Genomic DNA, 14,244 nt, shown 5'->3' on the forward strand with positions numbered 1-14,244 from the left:
TGTAAGTAATTTTTACATTGTCGTCTTCTTCTTCCTAAGATGGATTCGGAATGGAACACAAATCGATTTGGAAAGTGATTATCGCTACAGTTTGATAGATGGCACCTTCATTATAAGTAATCCAAGTGAAACAAAAGATTCTGGTCAATATCAGTGTTTAGCAACCAACAGTTTTGGAAGTATTCTTAGTAGAGAAGCCACACTTCAGTTTGCCTGTGAGTAAATTATATGATTTTTCATATATATGTGTATAGTATGCCTAGATGCAGTTTTAAATTCAGTTAAATAAAAGCTTACAACTGCAAATTTAAAAATAGTACTAAAACCATGATAAAAATTAGAATTACTAAAAGAGTGTATTTCTTCCTGGGATATTTTGAAATCACTGAAATATTTGCCATCTACAATATAAGCCATGTGTACTAGTGTGGGATATTAGGATCCTATTCATGAAAGTAAGTTTTAGCGTTCAAATAGTTTCTCTCTGCTTTTAAAAAAAAATCTACTTTTTTATGCTTCTATTATATTCACTTTTTCTATAGATTCTTCAGAACATAAAAACTACACTTAGGTAACCAAAGAAATGCCTCTGAAATGCTGGTATTTCAGTTTCTTACTGTAGTACCAAGGTATTCCAAGTACTATATTGAGAAAAATATATCACATAATGTTTACACATATATATGTATATTCATGTGCAACATAATGTCCCAGTCAATAATAAATCACATACATGAGTAGTCTCATAAGATTGTATTTCTTAGTGATGTCATTAGTTTGTGTAAATGTACAATGTGATGTTTGCACTATGACAAAATTGCAAAATGATGCATTTCCAAGCAATGCATGACTGTATGTATATATGTGTGTGTGTGTGTGTGTGTGTATGTATTTGAATATAAACATTTTCTACAGTAGATCTAAAAATACTGATTTAACATATTCACAACAGGCTGTAATTCGAATCTCTTGCTGTTGTGTGGATTGACACGTGCTGGTACATGCATAACTGTCTCATCAGGCTACTTTTTTATTAATTTTATTAGTGAAAAGACTGATAAAAGCAATTTGATCATTTTGTACCACTGGTGGTATAACCTGCTCGATGGGAATTATAATCACTAGTGGTTCAAGATGGTGGGAACTTGTTAATAAATTCTTGAATTATTTCACTGAGGGAAAGGGCCTAAACCAAATTTAAGTAGGCTGCCAGGTGAACATCTTTAATATTATTCCATAATAATTCTATTTGAATTTAAATTTTTGATTATCAAAATTTCTAAAAAACGAAAGACAGCCTTTATATTAATGTGTTACTTTACGAGATACAGAGATGATAAAACAGATCTTCTAATAATAGTTGAAAATATACCCTGGAGAATGTAATGATTGATTTTTCTCTACAGTTTTCCTTATTTATCAATTCTAAATCAGTATTAGGTTGAAATGGATACAGTTTGTAGAACACTGATCTAGGTCTACAAAGATCTAAATATTAATTTTAAAACAGATGCCTAATCACTTTAAGTAGGTACATTTTCGAAGATAGTCTAAATATAGTCCTGTTATTTGAATAGAGTATGTGGTGTACACAGGGCCTAATCCATTTTAGTGTGAACATTAGTAAAGTAACGTACTAAACAAAACAACTATTCTCATCACCTCTCTATTGAGTGGGCCAGTATTCTCAAGATAGAGAAAATCCAGAGAACATGATACACACGTACTAGTTGTTTATACCCTACATTTTGGGCTGTATATCTGGTGAGTATATACCAGTTTATCTATGTATCAATAGCTTTTCGGCTTATGTTAGACAATCATGCCAAGTTCTTTTATAAATACTATAGAGCAACATATTTATTTTTTTAAAATCCTCAGTGTCCATATATATAACTGCTTTCCCAGGCTGTCCACAATGACCAGTGATAGGAAAAAACACTCCTATGCACCTGAAGTGAGCATGTGGGCACCAGCACTTAGAGTACAATGAGAGGCATGGCAAACAGAATCTCATCTGTTCACCACAAAGCTGCCCTCAACTTTCTTTAGAGCAACATTTGTTTATTATCGTAAACATTATGGGAAGGTACATAGAAATCTAGTGGTTGCATCTTGTGGCCCTGTTCTTTTCTCCTCCCACCCCACCTAACTTAGGCTGTAGGTTAGAGCTACAGGAGAATGTACAAGGTACCTGGCTGAAGTAGTCAGTTACATATGGAGGACACACAAAGCCATGTTCCTTTGAAATGACTTCCCTACCTCACTGCCATTAAGTTTACATTTCAGTTATTAAAAACATAAGATCTTTAGAGTTACCTCTATCTTTTTCCCAGATGATCTCTGAGAAAAATGTAAATATGGGTGGTAGAGACAAAAGATGAAAATTTAATCTTTCTGCTCTCCACTATATCTAAGTGGCAATATCAGTGTAAGACGCCTTCGGAAATTGGAGGTTTGGAATTTTAGTGGGGAATACGACAGTAATTTAAAGAGAAAAAAGAAAAGGGAATCTGAAGGGAAGTAAAAAGAGAAAAACGTTAAGTGAGATTTAAATTTAAAATCTAGGGCCCGGGATTTAGCTCAGTGGTTCCTCAGCCTGCCTCGAAAGGCCAAGGGCCCAAGTTCGATCCCTGGTACCATAAATTAATTAATTAATTAATTAATTAATTTAAAATCCAGGTGGCAACTTTGCTTTATATCATAGTATTCTTATGCCCAGGATGATTGACAGATACAGAATAAACTCATTGTTACTTCCTAGTAAAATATTAATGACTGAAGTGACCCTGTGAAGAAATACTCATTGATTTTGCATGTTTTAAATCTGGATTCATCTTTTGTATCTATCTTTTGTATCCCTCAATCATTATATATCTAAAAATTTAAGTATTCATCACATGATTCATATTTCAAAACATACTAATATTTAGTAAATATAGACTATTAGTAAAACATTTTACCATACTTTACTAACCTTTTGCTAAATATTGAAGGCTAATGCATGGGGTGTTAAATGGTTTAAGTCTTAAAATTAGACAAAATTTATAAATTATGAAAATGATTGCACAACATTAATATTTATTACTAAAATTTCTTAACTTATTATCAGTCCACTTTTATGCTTTTCAGTGTACAATAATTAGGCAAGGATTTTTACTTTTTATACATTATCATATATTATGTAGTATTTATTATAAATTGTTTTTTATACTGGTAATGCTAGCCTGTTCTTCTAAAATATGATAGAAAGGAGGACCATATTACTTAATTAAAGTCAGTTTCAAGGACCAGAGTTCGATCCCCGGTACCAAAAAAAAAAAAAAAAAAGTCAGTTTCTGAGATGTTAGCCAGCTTGATTGTTGTCCTTTTTAATGTATGACTTGCTTAATAGACCAGTCCTCTTTCATCATTCTAGTTTTCGTAATATATGCGGCACATTTTAAATCCATATGTTTACATAGGCTTTGTCTCCTGGAACATGACATCTTTGCTTGGAATGGTGTGATTTTTTTAATTCATTAATTTTATTGGTACATTTTAGGTATACAATATAATGATATTCATCATTGGAAATTCATACCTTTACATAATCTATCTTGGTGCTTATGTTTTCCTCTTTCCCTTGCCTTCCCTTCAACCCCTCCACCCCTTCCTATTTACAGAAACTTTGTTTCTGTTTTTTCCTTTTCTCATAATTTTTCCTTTCCCTTCTTTCCTTTCCCCTATCCCTCTGACCTTCCCTTCCCCTTCCCCTTCCCCTTTGGACGTTTTCTTCCTATTTTACATTATCTATTTTACATCTTGATCCTCATTTACACTTTCAGTTTCTCACAGCAGAGAAATTATTCAGTATTTACACATGTGTGTCCTATTGATTTCACTTAAGATTATGGCCTCAATGTGCATCCATTTAGCTATAAATGTCTCTAGTTTCTCATTCTTTATGGTTGAGTAGTACTCCATTTTATTTTTTAAAAAAAACCCACATCTTCTTTATCCAGTCACCAGTTGATGGGCAGTTGGGCTATTTCCAATTTTTAGCTATTGCAAACTGTGGCACTATAAACATGGGTGCACATATATCGCTGTGGTATGATTCTTTTATTTCTTTTGGGAAGATACCCAGCAGGTGAATAGCTGGGTCAAAAGGGACCTCTGTGATTTTTAAAACTTAATGTGCAGTGCTAAATAAACATAGTTTAGGCCTTTACTGATTACATTCCTTGAGAAAATCATTAATTTATATATTATGAAAAATATATATTTAAAGAATCAAGCTATTCATATATTAACAATACCATATTTATTAAAGATTATAAAATTTAAAGATATCTTTCTTTTGCATGAAAATTACATATAAATGTGTATAAACACATGTGTATATGTGTGTGTGTGCGCACACACACACACACACACACACACATACAAATACTGGTAGTAGGTAGTATAAAATTACTACCAAAAATCCTGGTAGTGAGGAATATAATACTAGTAAATCAGATTAGTGAAAGAGAATTAGGAAGATCTCATCCTCATGTTAGCAGTTTATATTTGTTGAATCCTTGCTTCTCTGGCAAGTGATATTTTAAATATCTTAAATACATGAACTCATTTCATCCTTATAATGAAAACATGGATTTATTTTATAAAATGTATATCTATTTCACATATGATACTGCTAATTTAAATCTGAGTACTCATTCTTTTTTATTCTAATGTAAATGTACATTATATTTCTCTTATGACATATTTAATTTGATTTTCAGCATACCTCCCAAACTATAATTATGTTGTAACCTTTGCAAAATCCCTATATGATTTTTTGATCAACCATTACTTTATAATCAAGTCACACCTATATGTCATAACAAAAATAGATACTAGTGATAAAATGAGTAGTCATAGTGCTCTATGTTTATTTTTATTCAAATTTAGTCAACAAACCATGTACTTAAATTTCCTTATCAAAATTAAAAGTTGAAGAAATATTGGCTCTATTTCTATAAATGGGATATTGAGAGTTATACTAATATCAGTAATGTAATTACTTTTCCTTATACTTTATTCTTGTGAACTTTTGACCTAGTTTTTCTCTCTTTACTGAATGGTCTATGGTTGCTGTTATGGCATGTGTATAGATGGCCCCCCAAAGCCTTATGCTTTTTCAGAGGTGGCTGAATCAAGAGTGTGTGATTGATTCATGGTGGGGCTAGGCCCAAGAGCACTACAATTGAGGGTGTGAGTTTCACTAGCCCTAAGTAGTCTGAATAATATTAAAGGGACAGAAAGACACTGTTGCTTTTGCTCTCTCCTGCCACCAAGAGCTGTTGCCCCTCTGCCACCCTTCCTTGGAGCCAGCTGATTATGGACTGAAAACTCTACACACTGTAGGCCAAATAAACGTTTCCCCATTTAACTTTGGGTGTTGCACATTTGTATCAGCAATGAAAGAAAAGTAAGACAGAATCTAGAAAACTAAATTTTCTATGTGAATTTGAGATAAGATAAATATGACTATGGCCATTGTCAAAAGCCAGTAGAATTCATTATAGATCCTGGACTTTGTAGAGAATCGTGAGAAGGAAGTGAATGTTGACATGTGACAATGTAGCGAACTTAAGCAAATGTAAAGCAAATACAATTTATTTTAAATTTTTTTCTATTCAGTTATTAACATATCTACAAATATGAAATAGCAATGTATGCTTGTTAATAATTTTATTTAACATATTTAATCTCTGTTCCATTCAAAGGTGATTTGACTTAATATGTAAGATATATGTTAAATATGTAAAATGTGGTTACATAATTATAATGTACCAGATAAATATATTTCATATCAAAGGTCCAAGGGAGTGTATGATAAAAGTTTTATACTTATTGTGGCCAAAGCAAATATTTCCCTGAGACTCCTAGTTGTCAAAGCAAAGAGGAAAATTTTTATTTCCTCCTACTTCCTCAAAGAAAGAAAATCTTTTCTTGATAAATTCTCATGGAAACTTCATATAGTGATCTCATCAACCTCCCAACATGAATTTGATAGCAAGTTTAATTATCTGTCCCTAAAAGCACATCTATTCTTTAAATGTAACTAGAATTTAATAATGAAGTTATTCACTGAACTCACTGATAAAAATTTTTTTTTCTAATTTTGACTCAATCAATGGACTTGAGCAGCTGCTGTATAGTCACTTTTCCCCTTTTAAACTATCCCGACCATGTTAAATGTCTACCTCTGATTATCTTTCATTTTAAGGTCTCCTTAAATGAATATTTATAAGAGAAATTCAGCTTAATGTTAATGCTTTAGTATAGCATTAATAAATATGTACCTCACAAGGATATAGTAAAAATTAATGAGGTGAAGTTATATTTGTGAATTTGTTTTTAAATTCAGAACAAAAGATAAATACAAGGTTGTAAACTTGCTTGTGATGGTTGTTACTGGTTATCAGTAAGATTATTTTGACAAAATATATTTCATCCCTTGAGATTATGCTTATCACAAGGATAATTTCCTCACTGAGTAGAGTAATTTCTCTCTAGTGACAAGCAGAAATACTTTATATAAAACTTGGTCACTCTATTAGCTTATTACCTTGCTCATGAAAATTTGAAAATGGTACTATGACACTGTACAGTTTTCAAGCATCCTTCAGAAATCCAAAGCACATAGTATTCTCTCCAAAGTTGGTATTTTTAGAGATAATTCATGCCATTAAATCAAATATGAAATGAATCAAAAATAAAATCTTCTCATTCTTCTCTTGCTTCAAAAAAATCTTTATATGCAATCTTTGATAAATTGATGGCTCATATTAAATTTGAACATACTGCTTTTCAGGGAATTTAGGTGATTGAGATCCAAAATATTCCATTACTTTTCTTGAAGTAATTGATTAAAATAACCTCCTTAACTCTTGAGAGTATATAAGATGTGTTGATTTTGTATTTAAGCCCTTTAATTTAGCCTTTCATTTTTATAAAAAGCTAAAAATTTACTTCTCTGTTTTTTTATAACCTTTATTCCTAAAGTTAATCTTAGTGACATTTAGTGCTATGTTTTATTACTATTTAACATGTAATGACGTTATTTGAATAATTGCTAACTCTGCAGTATATAAAATCTTTACTTCATTATTTTATGTGGATTTGACCATACTAATTTTATTAAATCATTTGAATGTTAATCTGAATGAGAGTCAAATTAGTCTGGACAAGTGTACTAGTTGCAATATTATCAAATTTTTGATAAAACTAATTAGTGTATGTCTATAATTTTATTTTCTCTGTACTAAACAATGTAGCTTTTCTAAATAAAATCATTACTCATAAAGTAACTGTTTAGGAGTTAATTGAAAAGGACATTTAATTGCATTATAATTGATATAGAAACTGTGAATATTTCATTACTGGCAAATTGCAGTATGGAATCTTGGAAACCACAAATCTTTATTAAAATACATATGTCTATGCTTCAGAGGAAAGTTGTTGAGAGTGAATCAAACTTTATATCTCTGGTGAAGTGTTTTCAAATCCTTAATCCTATCATATAAATTCTACATTTGTAGTATTTGTTAAAATTTATCCCAACAGTCACTTTCTTATTTATGGAATCTCTGACTAGCCACCCATTTGTGATTAATGACTCATTACAAAATGACTCTACTTACCTGGCTTGCTATAGGTATCTTTAATCTCAGTGATCATTTTTTAGAAATAAGGAAATCACTCCTTAAGTCACACAAAGTTAGGTGTGTGAGCAAGGGAAAAGACTAGGATCAAGAAAAAGATAAATTTTCTGAACCTTACTGATCAAGCAAATTTACCTAATTCATTGCCTTTACTCCTTCCTTGACTAAGTGTCTTTGGAGACCTTTCCCTAGCACAATATCTTCTAAAACACAAAAGAATGATGGATGTTTCAGATTTCACTGCTAGTGTCAGGTTAACTTAAAAAGAAAGCAGCTTCATCTCAGAGCAATTTAGGATCCTGGTGAATATTATACCAGTATAGTGCAAAGTGCAAGAAAAATTATAAGCAAAGGGACAAATAAAGAAAACGAGCACTTTCTAAGATAATTTTATTTCCCAAACAAAATTTTTTGAGGGACACATTAGAACAGAATATTACTTTATCTGGAGATCTTGGAGATTTGATTTCATGTGAGTCAAAGAAGCAGGAATTACTGTGCCTTGACTTCATTTCCACACCAAGTTGAATCACCGCTGTGTCTCATTGATGTGGATAGATATATAGATGGATTCATGAAAGAGGAAGTAGAGATGTATATATGTGTGTATCTATATTATATATATGTATATATTGATTAATAAGATACATAGGTGTGCATACATCTATATTTCATAACACAGAGACAATAAGCATATTTATTGAGCATTTAAAGAGCAGACAGACTACTAAACACATTTAATCCCACACTTTTTAATTTTCATATCAATCTTATGAAGGTAATCTTATAATTGACCTAATTTATTAATGAAAAAAGTTAAACTCAGAGATGTGGGGGCATTTCCCAAGTCACACAGATAGTAAGCAATAAAACAGAAACTCTGACTCAGATCTAACTTCCAAACTGGTACTTATTATCTTTATGACTCTGCCTTGTTTGACACTAACTGTAATGTACCTTGCACTTTTGGTTTTGTCTGTCTATAATTTATACACAAGATTAATCAATCTCTATTGTCTCTGTATCATTGTACTAGATGTTAAAGAACATATGGTAAACAATAGAGCTTCCCTATAGAGTTTAAGACTAGCAAAACTGGTGTTAAATCCCTTCATTTCATATCAATTTTCTTAATCTAAGTACCATCTCTTCCCATAACTACCAGAAAATTTATCCGGAATGCCTGGATGCTTTTCCTATTTCTTAAATCTTTCTTCTTCACTCAACTTCAGCCCCACCAGTCTCATTTTATGACATGGTCTATGTAAAACACAATTCTAACCACATTTCCCTACATAAATCTCTGATAGCTTACCATATTTCGTGAAAAGACATAACTTACCTTGAAAGTCTGTAGAGGACAGAAGATAATCAGAAATCTGTTTTAAGAATATTTATCCAGGACAGTTGTGAAGGGAAAGTCTAATCAGGAGGTCCTTTCAGCAAACTAGGTAAAAAGAACTTGAATTTCTTCTATATGAATGTCTCCAAAGTAGATGAAACTGCAAATGATTAAATGAGTGGTAGTGGGTGTATAACAATGCATGGAGGAGTTAGAATGACAACAAGACTCTGAGCTTTGGTCAACTCAATTGAATAATTCATAATTCTATTACATAATAAAGTCACATAGAGAAGTAATATAGGTTTCTGGGAAAAAATCATTTCAATTTGAAATAGATTTATTCTGACTCTCAGAAAATACCCAACATTTTATAATATTGAGTGATGCTTAGGAAAGAGAAATAGAAACTGCCCTCAAGACACATTGAGAGATTCAATGAAACCATAAAAGTGCTATGACATAGAGAAATTATTCTAAGAAAAATCCAAGAAGTACAACAGAGATTTAAAAAAAGAGTGTAATGGTCATCAGAGCTTTAAAGTAGAGGCTGTCAACTGATCAGACAATAAAGGAACACTTCAAAAAGTAGAATGATCAATTGAGCTTTGGATTTTGAGATATTTGAAGGTCAATTTTAATAGTGAGAAATCAGAATCCAGGACATTAAAGAAAAAAGATATCATAGTGGATGCTGATTTGGGCCATAAAAGGAATGAAGAGAGAAAACAGTTTTGTTCACATGACAGAGATTAAAAATATTGTGATATTTGACAATAGAAAGGTATTCAGTATAGAACATCAAGCTGAAAATACAAACTTGATAATGTCTGATTGGCAAACCAGATATGTCCTTTCCCATTAAGGTGTATGCATTCTAGAGGTTTTCATCCTCTTCCACGAAAGTATTTCATAATACAGAAGATACTCAATGTGTAAATACTGTATATTCAGAGCCTAGACTTGACCTATAAACTTGACGTGAAAACTTGGTAAAAGACTTTAACATCAGCAAGGATGCTATAGAATTTTTAAAAGACTTTTTCTTAATTCTTTTCTCAATAACTCTCACTTTAGAGCCGGAGATTTAGCTCAGTGGTTCCGCCACCTGCCTCACAAGTGCAAGGCCCTGAGTTTGATCCCCAGTACCAAAATAATAATAATAATAATTCTCACTTTATATCACACAGAATCTTGAGTTATTTTTCAATAAAATGCAAGTATTATCTCAGGAAAACTAGAAATCGATATACACTTGCTAGTTACTTTGAACACCTGGTGAAAGACAGTTTCATGGTAGTTAAACTGATATTTTCCCATCCCAAAGAATGCAAAGGAGAAGAAATACGGGAATATTTGATTCTCCCTAATCATGGATGACTAATTATCTGTGTTACTGGGCAGGACCTCAGCATCTATAAATTCAAGTCCTTGGTTCTTATGAGCTTTGTGCAGCATTTTGTTGATTTTGTTTAGAGTCAAATTTAGTAATCCTGGGTGACTACTTCAGGCTTTGCCTTGTAAATCCTACAATTGATCTAGCCAAAAGGCCGAGAAGTGATTTTACACTGTAACTCCTAAAAAGTTGGACTGTATCTCAAACAGAAGTTTTTAAATAAATCCTCCACTCATTGAACTATCAGTCTTGATTCAAATGACAAATGATGGTCTATGAGATTGTGTAGAAAGTTTCAAATAATTTTATCATCTTTCAAGCTTTAAAAAAATATTCTTAGACCTTGGGCATTCAGTCTAGTCTGTTAAGTTGGATAAAACTTGACCCCCGAGTGATACATTTATGGTGCTTATAGTATTGTAAGTTCAGACTCAGATGGGTCCAGACATCACTATAACAGGGTTACTTTCTGTCCATTCTTTAAGATTTAAGGGAAGTTATGGAGTTTGTTGCAGGCATAATAACATCCTAACCTTAAGCCTACTTGTATAGACATGGATGAATTTAGACTAAGAGTTACTATCCTTCATCATTTTCACTTTCCCTGCCTAAGGAACAGCAGTCTCATCAGCCTCCCCTTCTTAAAACATTTGAAGCCATCTAATCCATTCTAAAATAAGGAAGCAAAATTCAACAGATGACCTCAAGGTAATTTATTTGTTATTTATAATCTAGTCTTCCAGGTTTCTATGTAATTGTCAAGCTTACTAAACTATCTGTTGTCTTGAAAATATTTCATTATCATTAATAATACTATAACATGTTCGCTGTGCCTTCTGGGCTGTTATTCAACAGTCCACCTCTCCATTTCTCTCTCTCTCTCTCCCTCTCTCTCTTCTCTCCCTCCCTCCCTCGCCCTCTCGCTCTCTGTCTTTCTTTCTGTATGTCTGTGTATCCGTTTCCCTCTCTCTTTCTCTCTCAACTGTTCTTAATTATATTTAATCTCATATTGCTTTGTAGTTATTTGTGACAGTGGCTTAAGCCATTCAAAGCACTAATTTCTAGATTATAAACTCATTTAAGGCAGATTTCATACCTCATTGATTCTTTTTTACTTCTTTTCTTTAATATCTGATCCATATAATTTGTCAACACTCATTGAATGCATGTTCATTCTGAATGAGTAAATCCCCAGCACCACAGTGCTTACTACTATCTCATTTCTCAGCCTAGAAGAATGATTTTTTAAGGAAATATATGCATAGCCATCTCTAACAATTGCAATAGGGAATTAAAATAAAAAGAATTGATGCAGAAAAAATTTTAAATTATAAAGCCCAAAAAGGTAGTTAGTGAAATTATTACTACAGTTAAAATGGATATTAATACTATATATTAGGAATGTTAAAAATAGAGGTGTTGATATTCATTTAAAATATTATAATTATATATCATTTTGCATTCTGTTGGTAACATTTTGCACATGGCAATAGGTGTTTGAGGCTAAAATACTTAAGAGAAATGGAAACACCACTTTTTTAAAAAGTGATTTTTTGATGTGACTCTGATTACAGATAGACAAAAGCTAACTTCTCTTTTAAACATGATTCTAGAATTCTAGTGACATCTCTCCATTGATCTCTATGGCAGGAAAGTTTCCTTTCCATTTTAGAGCCTCACTGGGTTACAGACTCAGAGTCAGGATATAGTGGCAATTTATCAACCTAAGCAACAACCTTGCTCTTGGGTTCTTTGAGATGTATGTGCAAATAATGTTCTATCTCAGTTGCTAACACCTAATGTGTCCACCCAGTACCACTGCCATAACTCATGTCAAAAATCCAGAAAGGACAGTTTACACTTTCAATCATTTTTTAAAACATTTTGTTTTTCAAAACAACTGTAAAAAGTTTTTAACCACTCAACCTTTCATAGGTGGATGAATTTAGAGAATTAGCTTTCCTAAGCTCCAGTAAATTAAATAGCACTTTAAAAGGATCACATGCGTCACAATAGAATAACTAAAATATGTCTGCAAAGTGCCAGTGAAGAACATCAAATAAGGTCCTTAATATCAATACTGTTTTCATGAACATAGTAAATCATCCACCTTACAAATCACAATGGTAACAGGCTTATTTAAATTAGAATTTATGGAATTTCAGAAACAGTCATTAAATTCACAAAATAACAAAAACATAATTTCTTGGTGGGAACTAGCATGTTTATTAGAGAGAATTCTGGAGTTTCTGGTCCTAGTTTGCAAGCACATCTAGGGAGCTCAAGTTATAATTACTTTCTAAATTCATTAGAAGAGCAGTTAAAACTGAAAACCCTATCTACATTTTTGTAGCCTTGATTTATGTTTTTCTTTCTTTCTTTCTTTTTTTTTACCTGGTATCAAACTCGGGACCTTGTGCTTGTGAGGTAAGCGGCTGAACCACTGAGCTAAATCCCAGGCCCTAGCCTTGATTTTTTAAAGCACTATTTTACAACAGAACTATATCTTTTCTTTTAGAAAATATTCTATGACAATGTTAAATCTATCAGTATCAGTAACATTTTATTGATTTTTTTCAGAAGTTATGTTTTGTGGATTCTAATTTTTTGTTATTGATTTATTCACTTTTACAAATAAGATGATCATTGTTCAAAAATAAATAGCACAATAAAAATTATTTAACTCGATTTGTATAAAGCATTGTAAACAAAGACATTAGGACAAATTGTGAGAAAAGTGCTATTTATATTTAACAATAAACATTTTTAGTGTTTAATAACAGTGCTAATAATGTAAGATTTTTTAAGTGATTGTTATAGGCTAGACACTGGGGTACTTTTTTAATTCTTATATTGGTACATTTTAGGTATACAGTACATTTACATTTATCATTGGGTGTTTGTACCTGAACATGATGAATCTTAGTGCTTATTTTTCCCCCATTGCCTATGCGCCCTTCACCCCCACAACCCTTCCATATTTAAATGGACTTTGTTTCCGTTTTTCTTTTCATTCTCATAATTTTTCCTTTCCCTTCTTCCCTTTCCCTTTCCCCTACTGTCTCCCCTACACCTTTGGACCTTTTCCTATTTCAAATTATCACTTATTAATTTTAATCATTTTCATCCTTATTTACACTTTCAGTTTCTCACACTAGAGAAACTATTCAGTATTCACACGCGTGTGTCCTATTTATTTCACTTAAGGTTATGGCCTTGATATGCATCCATTTAGCTATAAATGACTCTAGTTTCTTGTTCTTTATGGCTGAATAGTACTACATTTTATAAAAAAAACACGCCTTCTTTATCCAGTTTCCAGCTGATGAACACTTGGGCTGTTTCCAAAATTTAGCTATTACAAACTGCACCTCTATAAACATAGGTGCACATGTATCGCTGTGGTATGATTCTTTTAATTCTTTGGGGAAGATACCCAGTAGGGGAGCAGCTGGGTCAAATGGGACCTCTAGTCCTAGTTCTTTGAGGTATCTCCATACTGATTTCCATAGTGGTTGCACCAGTCTGCAATCGCACCAACAATGGAGAAGGGTTCCTTTCTCTCCACACACACCCCCCAGCATTTGTTATTGGTTGATTTCTTGATACCCATTCTTTCTGGGGTGAGGTGGAATCTCAGTGTTATTTTCATCTGCATCTCTCCAATGACCAGTGATGTTAAACATTTTTTCATATGTTTATTTGCTGCTTTTACTTCTTTGTCTGAGAAATGTCTGTTCATTTCAGATGTCTAGTTTTGAATTGGGTCTTTGAATTTGGGGAGTCTGATTCTTTTCAGTTCTTTACCT

The 14,244-nt window shown here is 32.2% G+C and overlaps 1 protein-coding gene across 22 annotated transcripts in view; it reads left to right on the plus strand.

The window, feature by feature from the left end:
- Positions 1-14,244, plus strand: part of Cntn5 (contactin 5) — a 1,206,007-nt gene that overhangs the window by 745,803 nt on the left and 445,960 nt on the right. For all 22 annotated transcript variants that reach the window (XM_087212119.1, XM_087212127.1, XM_087212125.1 and 19 more), the window contains one exon: positions 40-215. In XM_087212119.1, the coding sequence (XP_087068245.1) occupies positions 40-215 (176 nt within the window). The remainder of the gene's footprint in view (positions 1-39; positions 216-14,244) is intronic.

Source organism: Heterocephalus glaber, unplaced genomic scaffold (assembly GCF_053883595.1).
Source record: "Heterocephalus glaber isolate CG9 unplaced genomic scaffold, H.glaber_assembly_v1.0 deba00001429, whole genome shotgun sequence".
NCBI lineage: Eukaryota > Metazoa > Chordata > Mammalia > Rodentia > Bathyergidae > Heterocephalus > Heterocephalus glaber.